We start from the raw sequence: 13016 nt of genomic DNA, 5'->3' as shown, positions 1-13016 counted from the left end.
TCACTGGCTGTCACGTAACTCTGTAAGCTTTCACTATACCTAGGTGCACAGAGGTGGCTAAACTCAATAGTACCTAGAAGGTGCACACTACCACCCTCTGACAGAGAAGAGCAAGGAAAAAAAAAAAAGATCTCATTTGTGTATCTTTCTTCTCAAGCCCTGTACCCTGCCTGTCTCTTTTCCTCCCAGTATGGCTGAAGAGTTGGTATCATAGCAGCCATCCACCAAGTGTAAATGAGTACAGCAAGCATCACTGTCCTAGAAGCAGACCACTCTCCACAAGCCAGTCAACACCACTAAGTCTCTGAGCAAGACAAAAGAATAAAAGGATCTCAAAGATCCCATTATGAAGTACCAAAAGCATTGATGAATACCCAGAAAGATGTAAACATTAGTAATTCAGATCAGGAACTAGAATCATCATAAAGGCACAAGATGCAGAACAGCATAGCCAGCAGCTCAACAGCACCTCCCCTTACCGAGGCTGATGTCAGCTGCTTTTGTCAAGGGGGTGACAGGTTCATAAGGACCTAGCCCAAACTGCTCTCGGAGCTTATTTCCTTGTTCCAGAGACAGGATAACAGCCATTCGTTTGTACCACTTCCTCTGGCCTTCCTTTTCAATGCAGTAGTATAGCTCTCCAGACTCCTTCCGGTGTCCCTTCACCACACCTGACAAGACAGAAAACACCCGTTAACCAACTATACCCAGGCTTCTTATCCTCCTGGACAAGCACCCATCTCCCATTTCATTCAGCAACTCAGAAAACCCAAGGATGGAGCTCAAGCACTGCTCTTACCTGCACTAAAGTACTCATCCTCTGAGAGTGCAGTCACCTCAGTCTCCAGCGGGATAGGATCACAGAGTAAAATATCTTTTCCTAGCACATCACATTCATATCCATCATCAAAGAGCAGCTTGTACTTTCCTGCCCCAACATCTTGGGTAATCATCCCGGAATAGAAGTACCCATTTGAGGACCACTTTGCTACAACTCTGAGGCCCACAAAGCTGCTCCCAGAGGATGAGTCTGCACAGTCCGAAGGACCAGTCACCATTTGTAATGGGATTTCTGGAGAGTCACTTCGACGTAAGGCACAGAAGCCAGAAGTGTCAGATTTCTCCCCTCCATCTGGCAGGCGAACCGGACGAGTAAATGATTTTTCCTCAGGTGATGCTGTAGTTGAGAGATCTTCCACACCTGGCAGTCCAGCTAAATCTCTGTAGAAAGAAGAAAAGCAGTCCCAGAAGGATCAGGAAAAACAGTTACTAAACAAAGAATAGTTGGGTAAGATGCTTGCAGCTGCTACATGCTATCACCAAAAAATAGCTCCTGAAACATTCAGTGCTCCTTTTCCTCTGTCACGTTAAGACAGCAGCTCCCCATTCTCTTACTCTGCCACAAATTAAAGTTACAGTCTCCTTTTTCCAGGGTACCTTGTTCCTGTTGTTCGAGATGGCGGGCGGCCTCTTCTTCCTCGCCCACGAGGTGTCACAGGTACTCTGCCACCCTGACGAGTGCCAGGCATAGAGTCCTCCTCTTCCTCACAAGGCAGCGCTCCTGCCTGGCTAACTCTGAGCGGAGATGCTGGCTGACCAGCTCCTTTCCTAGGGCTAGAGAATTTCTGAGTTAACTGTTCTGAAAAGAGAAGCCAGCTCATTAGGATCCCCCCATTTTCTCTGTGATCTCACAACTGGTCAAGAAGTTTGCCTCATTGCTGCTAAACTGAAACGAGCTTAGGCAAAGCAATGTGTCACAAGGAAACAAACTACTCTTTTAGGAAGAAGAGAGGTGAAAGCAAAGACTATCTCCTTATTTCTGTTCATCAAGCCAGATCCTTCCCAGAAAACTCTTGGTTTAGGGTCTACCCTGCTTTACACGCCACCCAAGCCAGCTGTTCACTTCTGTAAAGTATCTATTCTTCCTTTCCCAAGGCTCTGCACATACCTTAATTTTCCTAAGGCGCCTCTGCCAATGGGTAAAGCAAATTCTCCAGTTTCTGTCCCACACACTTTCCCTTTGACAGCTCCAGTTCCTCGCCCTGAGCTGCTGCTGCCACTGTGTGTGGCAGAGTGACCACTGCTTGCTCCACTGGATGTACGGTGGAGGCTCGAGGCCTTCGATGAGAAGGAGCTGACATCACCAAGGTCCCCTGAGGTCATTGACGAGCCCACTGCAGTTCTAGAGGAGGATGTATCAGTCTCACACTCCTGGCACTCCACTACAGGCTCCTCAGTTTCCTTAAGAGGAAAAAAATAAAAAAAGGAGGTTCGCCAAAGGTGATGCACCTGCTAGATGGAAGCTCTACAATCACCAGGAAAAAGCGCAGACAAGTTGAGACCACATTCATGAAACTGAAGATAGCCATGCAGATTTGAGTCTGGACTGATCAATGGTAGACAGTGTCTCTCTCACTATAGGCCTGTAGCTGCTCTATATAAAGAAGTCACATTAAGAAATCAGTCAACAGGACAGAGCTTGGTTGGTATCAAATTCGTCTGGCTTTGAGTAATTCCCAGCCTTCAAGAGCGTGACAGTGCAACAAATACATGAGACATTAGCAGCCTTTGGTTACTAATAATCCAAGATCAGTTTCAGACAGCTGGTCACTTGGAGCCATTAAAGTTTTATGGATATAAAAATATGTATCTACAAAATAGTGATATCAAATATGGATAGATACATTGGAAATAGTTATACGATTGTGATTACACAACCTATGTAAGCACATTTCAGGAAACTTCTCTGTTTTAATGTTACAATAAGCAATTTCATGTGTAATATCAGGTGTGAAAGGATAAGCTTTGCACTGAACTAATTTATCCTTTTGTGTCATTACTCATTGTAACAACACAGCACAAGACTCTTATGTTATTTACTTTTATACCAGAACAGCAGTAAAATTTTATTGCTAGCAGGCCAATATGATTACTCTGCACACCAAATCAGCATATGTCAGCTACCTTTTGAGATTCCCTAAAGATTTTCCAATTAATGAATGGACATACACCAACACAAGTGTACTAACAATAGGCTTGCTATTTTTTTGTTTTTAAGTTGCTTCTTGTAGACCTCTTATAGAATCTGGTCCACAGGACTCAAAAGTGTGGTTAAAAATGATGCTGAGCTGCAAACAGGCTAAACTACCTTACATAGTTCAATTTTACAGGCAGAAGTGGTTTTTGCTTACTAATAGAATTTCTGCCTATTCTGAAATCTCTCTATTCTGACAAAACCCCAAGAATTTTAAAGCAGTTGGATGCACATAGTGAAGTCTTTTGTTCAGTTCTTTGGGTAGAAAAAAAGTCAGTGTGTCTTCAGAATACAGTAATGGGCACAAAATACACGAGCAACAAATACACAGCTTTTGCCATGCACTAAATGGTCTACATGTTTGCTCATGAAGAAAAGTTTGTCATCACAGCATGCCAACTTGTTCACTCAATTCATTTTCTGCAGCCACAACACATTCCCATTTTAATTAATTTTACTTTTCAGCCAACATATAATTACGTGTAGCCCTGGAAACAGGAACTTACCTCAACTACCTTTCGTTCCACTTCTGCACCATTTATGTAGTAAACATCTGTTATAACACGTGTAACAACAGTGCGCACTTCTCGAATAGTTCGCATGTGGCGTTGCTGAACTCGGCCTTTGGGTGGGTGAAGAAGGTTAAACTCCTCCTCTCCCTGTAATAAACAGGACAAATTAAAAACAAAACAGACCACAAAGAAAAGCAAATAATTTCTGGGTACAGCTTTCTCTGCAGTATGGTTTCTTCATACCACATTCAAGTACTGGGTTAGGGAACTGTGAGAGACTGAAAGAGTTAATGTCTCAAACATTGTGGTGGGGCAAGTTCTGCTTAAAGACAAACCCTGCACAGCAAGGAACCAAGGTGAAAAGCCCATCAGCTCAGACATCAGCAACAGGAGGGGGAGGGCATGCTGGAGGGTGCGCAGCTCCCTGCCTGTTATGATGAGCTGTTCTGATACAAAGATCAAACAACCGCCATATCTGCAGGGAAGGAGAAGTTACTCCACAAACGACCCCCAAGCCCAAAGGCTCACAAACTGCTCATTAGCCTCACCAGTTCGGGTGCCCGCCTAAGGAGGGGCAAGGATGATAAAAGGACACAAACTGAAGCCCGGCCCACCGGGACCGGACCCCTCGGCTGCACTGGACCCAGGACCAGTGAAATCTTTCTTTCTTCCTTTCTCTATCTTCTTCTCTCTTTCCTTTTCCACAATCCCTACACCTCACCCGTTTCAAGATGTAAACCGTTGACCAAGGCTGGGACTCTACATAAGAGTAGATCCAGCTGCCCCTAGACCCTTCTCTGAGGAGGAGTCTGGAAAGCAAGGGGGTCTACTCCGAACCTCGTGACTCAATGGGAGGAATCTCCTTACTCCCTGAATTGATGTATATGGTTACACAGTTTACAGAAGTAGTCCTATGCCAATTCCTGTTGTGAGAAACCCTGTCACCTACTACCATGCCTCCCCAGTTCAGTTTGCTTCTGTCACAAATAAAATCTGTAACTGATCATTTGGTGTCGTTTCACCTTAATTTAGCCTGAGGGAATTTAGAATTAAACACGACTCCCTGGTCCGTCCAGTCTGGGTTGTGACAGGAACCTTTCAGCATCTTGTTACAAATTTGATGCAACAACATAAGAGACCCTAAACAAGGGAGAACTGAACACATTTTTTTGACAGGTAGAGGAAGGGAAATCATAGCAGTTCAAGGAGGAAACAGCAAACTTGCTTAGCATGGCTTCTGATACTCTTTCACTCAGTGGAATCTCAGGCATATCACATCAATGTTGCACTGCATATATATTAATGGCCCTGTTAAACTCCTGTTTCCCAGGGGACACACTATTCTTAACTCAAGTTTAGAAAAAATCATTTTTCTAGTCTTTTGTGTTCACAAGAAAATATACAAAATGTAACTGCAAAGCAGTGATTTTTCTTGAGTCTGCAATACTTTCTGAAATACTAATTCAAAGTTACTCATCTTGTTAGAACATTTCTCTGGAGGAGCTCTCCCCTCATGTTCATCTATTGACATTGGATGGAGTGGCAGAACAAGCTGTCAGAAGTTGGATGGTGCAAAACAGAAGGCATCAAACCCTTCATTCAAAATTTCATGCAACTCCCATCTCCATCCAACAAAAAGCGAAAAAAGATTATTTTTTTTTTACAGTAACTATATCTGGACGCATAAAAAACCCAAAACAAAACCACCCAACCAAAACTTGTCATTTTTCAAAAAAATAAATATGGAGACATTTACTTCCCAAATTTATGCTGTCCACTGAGTATTGCTACCTTAGTAGTTGTGTACAGTTGATACAGGGAAGCCTGTGACATTAAGACTTTAAAGTGGTCTTTTGGGGGTTTTTTTGACAGAGAACCTACTGTTAGTGAATTTACTGGCTGAAGGGATACTTTACTGTTCTAAAGCAGTAAAATTAAATACAGGCAGCCTTCGTCCCACCTGACTGTGCAGAGAGTCTGTGTCTTCTCCAGAGGCATTCACAAGCTTCTCCCCACTCTCCTCAGTTTGGACATTCGCATCTTGTCGCCCAGGTCTTTGCCCAGACATACTGGTTCCCACTTCCACCTGTCTACAGATTTCTTCTGACGTTTGTGTTGCTGTTGTAACAGTTGTCGGAGCAAAAAGACATTCTGCCATAGTCTGAATCCCTTTATTCTTGGTGTTTGCCCACCTCTCTTGGCTCTCATCAATTTTAACAGCCTTACTTGGTTTCTTCTGCATTCTTCTCCCTTCTTCTGTCTGAGTGCTAACAATACCAGTCTCCACAGAGTCCCCATCCTCTGCACCAGAAGGTTGTTGATGGCAGTCCTGCTGCATCCTCTGAGGAATTAGGACCTGTCCACCACTGTCATCTGCCTTTTGTTGCTGGTACTGCCAACCACTGGGATTTTTCTGTAATTCAGCATCTTCTGGTGGGCCAGGAAAACTGAACAGATTCCCCCTGCAAACCAGTTACATACAGATCAAAGTTATTGATTAAAAAAGCAGGACAACCAATATGCTGCCACCCAAGTGAAAGCACTATTAAAAGAAACCCTGGCAGTCATTCAGTTGCTTCTTAAGATTGCACAGAACTCCATGAGTCTCCAATTATAAAATAATCTTTCAACATCTCTCAAGCAAGTCGCATGGTAGCAAGAAGAATGGCTGACACCTGCAGAGAACTAGGTGCTTTTCCAAAGACTAATAAAGCAATCTATACTCCACACATCAGGCACCAACTATGTAACATGCTTCTGGAAGTTATGCCATCTTGAAGTCACTACAGGCTGCTTCAGCGCTTCATTGGCTTGAAACTGGTAATCACACCTAGCGAGAAGAGGCAGGAGCATAAACACAAATGCTGTCTAACGTTTTCATTAGAATTTGTCTGCCCTGTCAAAAGTCTTATCAGGTACTATATGGGACTGTATACTGACCCTTACTAAAGTATACATTTAGCTTCCTTCACGTACTTGAGGGCTTTGAGGAGTGACTGTCTTCTGTTCTGTCTGTACATCGCCCAGCACTGGAATTCCCTATTCATTACTATCTTTAGTATAACTGTTTAGTATAACTGTATAACAGTATAACTGTTCAATGCACTTGAAATATAGGTTACTCTTTCTCCATAGACTAAGACCTCAGTGCACCATCAAAAGATAGAATGGAAAACCCTGAAGGAGATTTCTACGCCTGGTCCTCCAGCCAGCACCCTTATCACCATAAGATATGCAGCAGTACAGTCCTTTTCAAAGTGACCAGAGACAGCAAAAATTGATGGACTTGGAAAGGAGACAATAGCAGAAACAATAACACACACAATAGGTCAGAAGACCTTGGAACAGAAGGAAAAGGTATTTAAACAGCTCTAAGTATGATCTCAGTTCTTTCAAGCCTCAGATTTTACCAAAGTTTATTAGCCAGTTGGAACCACAACGCTGCTCAGTCAAAAAGGTAAGTCTGATTACCATGTGAGATACAAACATACAGTACTTATTATACTTACCCCATTGTCCCCAACCTTCTAAGTCACCCAAAGATAATGACTTAGTGCAATTTCTTTGATGTAGAAAGTGCACATGTGCATATAAATCCAACCAGGACTGGCAGGCAAAGACTGTGAGGAGTTACCTAAATGGAGAAGTGGAAAGACCATGACCTCTGGCCTCATCCTCTCGACGAACTTCACAGACACGACTAAACACAGATGATGCTTTCTGGGAGCTAGCAGTGCAGATTTAAAACAAACAAACAAACAAAAAAGCATCAGGGAGTGAGAAAATCCCTTATACAGTAAAACAAGAGTTTTCTAGCCCCTTGGGAAAGCAAGGACTGATATTGAGCTTGTTGACCTACACAGCCACAGAATGAGTGAGATGGTCAGTCTCAGAGGTGAAGAAACAAGCTGCAATTGCATAAGCATTTGTCATCTCTGCAGACACCCTAATAGCCAAGAGCAATGTAACAATTCCAGAAAACTTAGTGTGGAAAACTGCAGTGCCATCAGGAGTTTCACCATCTACTACCTCTGGTACCCACCAGGGGACACAGTTAGACCATTTATGACTTCTCAAGATTTTCATGACAGTCATAAAGCAGACCCTGAGAGATCAAGTTCAACCTATGGCTACAAAGGTAACCCATCCTCAACCAGTGAGGAACAACTGCCACTCATCCTCAGCACTAAGGCATGATTACCATCCAGCACGCAATCCTGTCACAAGAGATACCGAGTTTATTTCAAAGTTTTCTCACTGCTTCAAACCATAATACTTCACTCAGATGACCACACATCACTATCTTCTGACTCCGATTCTTATTAGTACTTACAAATCATACTCCCCAAAAGCTAAAATCAAGCAATGCTAGGCATTAAATGTGAGATAAGATACATACAAATCAAAGGACCAAGGGAGTAACTTTTGTTTTGGTCAAGATGTTAAACTGTGATTTCAGTGTATTAGTGACCTGGTTATGTTTCTATCAGCTTCCTATCAAAAAGAGAATTCTCTTTCAGCACTCCTCAGAGATTCTTTGCAGAAAATTGCACAGTAAGGAAAGAAAGCAGAAAACCATGTATTTAAGAGGTGGATAGGGTAGACTTGCATTCTGGACTGCACAAGATGTGAATTTCTGCTTTGACTACAGTCAGAAGGGGGCAAAACGCTGACATTAGTAGGAAGCACAAATCCTGTAGGGAAAGAGCAGGTGGGGCACCCACCTTGCCTATGTACTTAAAACCTGCTGCAAGAGCTAACCTCACAGCTACTGCTAAAAGTGTCCCCTGCTTCTGTGTCTCATTTTACTCCCCGCCCCCCCCGCCCCTGCTGCTGGTAACCAGTGGAAAAAGGATCTACCCGGACCTTTGTATTAACTCTGCGCAGCAACAAGTCCAGTTACCTGGCAGCAGACCCAGCAGCAGCAGAGGATCCATCTTTCCTGTCACTGGTTGTAGGCTCTAAAACAAGAAGGAAGGGAAGGATGATTTTAGTGTCACCTGAACAGACTGTCCTGCCCATTCCCAGCCCCCCAGGCTCAGCAAAGAAAGAGGTTGAGTGGTGCTGGACAAAGGGTGCCCAGGCCTCCCTGCCCAACTTCTCATCACAGACCTGAATTTCTACAAGTTTTAGACTGTTAGACTGAATATCCCTGTTCTGATTAAAATGCTGTCAAATGTTTTTGTCCAGATGATACTTTTAAAATCTTTTCTCTCCCGATATAATCAAACTCCAGTTCCCGTCCTGTGACATTGCCACTATACATCACAATTTTTAGTCTGCTGGAAATACCTTTCCTCACAAGAGACCTCTCCTCTCACTCCATCCTTGCTTAGAGCATTGCAGAAACAGAGAAACAAATTTAAGTGACACTGCCCAAAAAGAAAAATGAGAAAAACTACAGAGACTCAGAGACTGTCTCAGGGAATGCCACAAAGAGGTTCTGAGTTAAGACTAAGATCTAGCAGGACCTGTGTGTTTCAAGGTTTCACCCTCTTACTTTCCAAGCTGAACGGCATGGACTCCTCGCTCCCATCATTCTCAGGGGTAACAAGGTTCATTCGCAGAGAGAGTTTTGCATCAGCCTCAGGAACCACAGGAGAATCTCCTTTCTCGCACACTTCTGACACATCTGCTGATACCATTGCACTTTCCACAGTGACATTGTTGGTCCCCATTGTGCCCTCTGCTGTAACATCACTAGTTGCTATAGTGCTGTCTGGGCAACTATCATCCACTGAAAAATAGGAAAACAAAAAAAAAGTAAACCAAAAAGTAGCTACTGTTATTCACACTGTTGGGGTTCAGGTCCCAGTTCTATTCTGAAGATGCTTCACTGCATGCATTATTAGCAATAGTGCAGCAGTAGAAATTCCTATATAGAGTTCTGAAGCATGAAAGTTCTGTAGCACAAGTATCATCCTTAGCTTGTGACAGAACACTTTACCACTACCCAAGCAGAAATACACACTTCCTTTCATCCAGCAAATGCAAGGTGTTGTTTTGTGAACCTAGCAGAGAAAGTCCTGCTAAAAGATGATGAACACTGGGAACAATCTTCTTTTAGTCTAAGCTCTTTCACTACTCAGAGGGGTCTTTTGCATTCTTTAATGGAGTTGTATGCAGGAACGCCATTAGTGCAAGGTAGGTATGTTCCATTCCACCCCATACTCAGGGAGCAAACACCTTCACTAGAGACTGAGGAAAGAACACACCAAGGAAAGTGTGGAAAAGGGATAAGCCCTCCCCATAGAGCAGCAATGTTTTCTGCCAAGCTAAGTTTGAGTTATCCCATCAGATTCTACATCAAGAATCAAAAGCTTCCAAATAGGCTTTCACTGCAGAACAGAGCCATTCAGGACAAACTCACCAATTGGCGTGCTATGTCTTCTGGGTCCCATTTTAAGTTGGCCAATGAGAGGTGGCGTTATGCTGGTCAAGGGCTGAATGACATCACCCTCCTTCGGCAAAGTAAAATGAAACGGGGTTCCTAAAAGACAGAGAGTGCCAGGATTAGTTATTTCAGGGGGCTACTTTGGTTCAAATACCAAAAGCACAGGTTCACTGTGCTGTGGAAATGGGGAAAAGTGTAACCCTGGTGCTCTCCTGTACAAAAAACACCCCTGAACAGTTATTGTTTCAGGACAGCTGCTCTAACTGATCTTCCTCACCTTTTGTGTGGAAAATCTTGGTGAAAATCTGGGCTGTGATGAACTTGATGCAGCTGTCCCCAAGTGCTAGATAAAAGTGGCATGAATAGGACTTTCACAGAATGCAGCTTTGCTTCAGAAATGCTCAGGATTTTCCACAGAAAAGGGAGATGAGGCCAGAAACAGAAATGAAGATTAGGATAGAAGTGAATTGGCAGAGCTATGTGTTGCCTGAATTAATAACCTGAAACTAACACAGAATGATGCTTTATCATCAAGCATCCTTGGATAAAAGGTCAGCAGATACACTTCAGATAGCCACCTATGAGCTCAAACAATTAGCAGCAGTCCATTAAGGGCTAGAAGATGACAGCAGAAACTTGCCTGGCAAGTAAGCTTTGAGAAGTAACAGATACTGCAGTTTAATAACCAGCTGCAGGCTGCCACCAGAAGGGCTGGCCCCATCCTCCTGTCCTCTCCAATACTTCTGCCCCTTCCTGTGCAGTCTCCAGCATAAAGGCTCTGCAGGGTCTATTGGCTGAGGTAGCCTGTCCCATAAGGGAAACCATACCTTGGTGGATATACCATGTGTGGATCTTGCAGGATTTAACAGATAAAATACATTTAAAACCTAGTAAAATGCTCCTTCCTTTTGCCTCACCCATGCCATTTATTTCCAAACCTTCAACAACACATATCAGTAATTTGCAGGCTGCATTCTTTCCAAATTGCATAGAAGCATTTAACAAAACTAACAGAGTAACCATTTCCTGTCCACACTGAAGTCAAAATAGGTTTTCATCATCTTTGTCACTATCCTTCCTTTTCCCTAAAACTGTATTTGTTCTTTGGATTTCATTCAAGATACTACTCAAATAATGCAAGTCACAATTTATGTAACTCCTGAATTTTAAGAAGCATGTATTAAAAAAAAAAAACAAACAAAAAAACCACCCAAAAAACTAGAGCCAAAACTAAACAGTATTGGAAAACTGTTAGTTAAGATCATAAGAACACAAATACAAGTTACTTAAATTCAAGAGCTAGCACTAGATACACAGATACAACTTTTCATTGTAGCCAGCAGCAGCACATCATTCTCCAGTTACACAAGATGCTGACATATGATTTACAGACTTACCTTGTGGCAAATGAAGCCATAAATACATGACAAAGACATAATCCCCTCACAGAAAAAAAACTGACCAGTGACAACCTATCTATTGCCTGTTTGAAAACTTTGAAAACCATCACCTGCCCTGCTGTCACAAGCTTTAAACACATGGTTCAGCAATTGCAACATCCTTGAGATGAACCCAAGGACTTCAGTGTATTTTTGCAGCAGGTAGGTTATTTCAGAGTGCAATGGTACTCACTCTTCATGAGTACACCACATATCTCAAGGCCAACTACCATTCCTCACAAACAACTTAGGAATGCCTGTCATATCATCACCTATAGCAGATTTCTGTCTAAACAGTGTTTTAATTTAAGAACTTAAGTCTTTAAAAACTCAAGTGAATTTTGATCCAATTTAGCTACCACAATCCCTTCTAGCCTACAAATCCACATTTGGCAGGCTAATAACAAATGATGAAAAGAATTTATGAAGAAATGATCAGCCTGCATTTTAATAAGAGATAATCTAGTTATTAAACCAGCAGATATCATTAGAGAAAACAAACAAGCTTTCACACTCACAAGACCTGAAAAAAATACGTAAGCCTGAAAGCTTAATTGCTTTCACATAACTGCATCAACTGCTGTAACAATGAAAAAAGGTTAATTCTCTCCACAAACTTTTCTTATGTTCTTAAGACCATCATCCTATAACATTTCCTTTTACCTATCGGTATCAAAAGATTGGGTCTTACTTTTGCCCGCTTTGTCTCTCTCAAGTTTGCTAATGCTAAGCTATAAAAAATTTCACTTGCTTGGATAATGCTTTCACAGGGAAAGTTGGATGTTTCTAGCACAGTGCAGATGGCAAGCAACTACCAGAATAGCACAAAACTGCACCCTCATAATGGAAGGGGACAAAGAAATCTCCCAACTCTGCATCAAACTAAGTGAAGCAGAGCTACCATCCTCTTCTCTTCTAGATGAAAAGGTAAGTCCCACCGCCTTTTCTACATACTGTGATGGTTCTTGCACACCACTACTACATGGATGGCCAGCCTGCAGCTCTCAAGCAGTTCAAGCACAGCTCCCTCTGCTCTAGTTCTTCTCTCCTACCCATTACCTCTACACAGGATGTGGCACCTCTACTGTGGCATCATAACATCTACAGAGAAGGCTAGTAATAGCGGATGGCCACTCTGTTTTCTGTACATACAGAAGGGAGGGGAAAAAAAACCAAACAAACAAAAAAACCAACAACACCCCAAAGAACACCATGCCTTCTATTTAAGAACTTTTGCTTTATCTTTCAAAAAGCTCTTTCTTAGCTCTGTTCTTAACTCACTAGCACAACTATTTAATAGACAGGACAAAAGCTTCATTACATAAATTTTTCTCCATTGGTAATCCATATCTAGCTGTCACATGTCAAAAGGACCCCATTAGAAAGTAAGAATCAACTTTACTTCCAGAAGTCTTCCAGATTAAGAATCACCACTCTAGCCAGGCCTGAGGCAATGTTAAAAAGATTTAAAACCTTGACAACAAAACTTTTCATTATTTTAATAAAAATATTAACTTTTTATTTAACCTGGTATGCTTAAACTTTATCGTAACTATGTTAACTGCACTGCTTATCTGTTTCTTCTTTATTTTATACTACCAGTAAAAAGAGAACTTTCTGAATAAGGTTTTGTATGT

At 42.2% G+C, this 13016-nt stretch overlaps 1 protein-coding gene across 8 annotated transcripts in view; it reads right to left on the bottom strand.

Annotated features, from left to right (window-relative positions):
• Window positions 1–13016, bottom strand: part of TP53BP1 (tumor protein p53 binding protein 1) — a 38298-nt gene that overhangs the window by 4908 nt on the left and 20374 nt on the right. For 7 of the 8 annotated variants that reach the window (XR_012652711.1, XM_075044798.1, XM_075044796.1 and 4 more), the window contains 10 exons: window positions 9917–10036; window positions 9047–9283; window positions 8450–8507; window positions 7181–7273; window positions 5507–6008; window positions 3541–3693; window positions 1949–2241; window positions 1438–1614; window positions 800–1221; window positions 480–671 (listed from right to left, as the gene is read on the bottom strand). Coding sequence is in view for 7 of the 8 variants with exons in the window: in XM_075044798.1 (XP_074900899.1) it covers window positions 480–671; window positions 800–1221; window positions 1438–1614; window positions 1949–2241; window positions 3541–3693; window positions 5507–6008; window positions 7181–7273; window positions 8450–8507; window positions 9047–9283; window positions 9917–10036 (2247 nt within the window). In the remaining variant the exon portion in view is untranslated. The remainder of the gene's footprint in view (window positions 1–479; window positions 672–799; window positions 1222–1437; window positions 1615–1948; window positions 2242–3540; window positions 3694–5506; window positions 6009–7180; window positions 7274–8449; window positions 8508–9046; window positions 9284–9916; window positions 10037–13016) is intronic. The other variant, XM_075044797.1, reaches the window with a different exon arrangement.

The sequence above is a fragment of the Buteo buteo genome, chromosome 13, assembly GCF_964188355.1.
Source record: "Buteo buteo chromosome 13, bButBut1.hap1.1, whole genome shotgun sequence".
NCBI lineage: Eukaryota > Metazoa > Chordata > Aves > Accipitriformes > Accipitridae > Buteo > Buteo buteo.
Note: the sequence above shows the minus strand (reverse complement) of the source record. Positions and strands in the feature narration are given on the sequence as shown.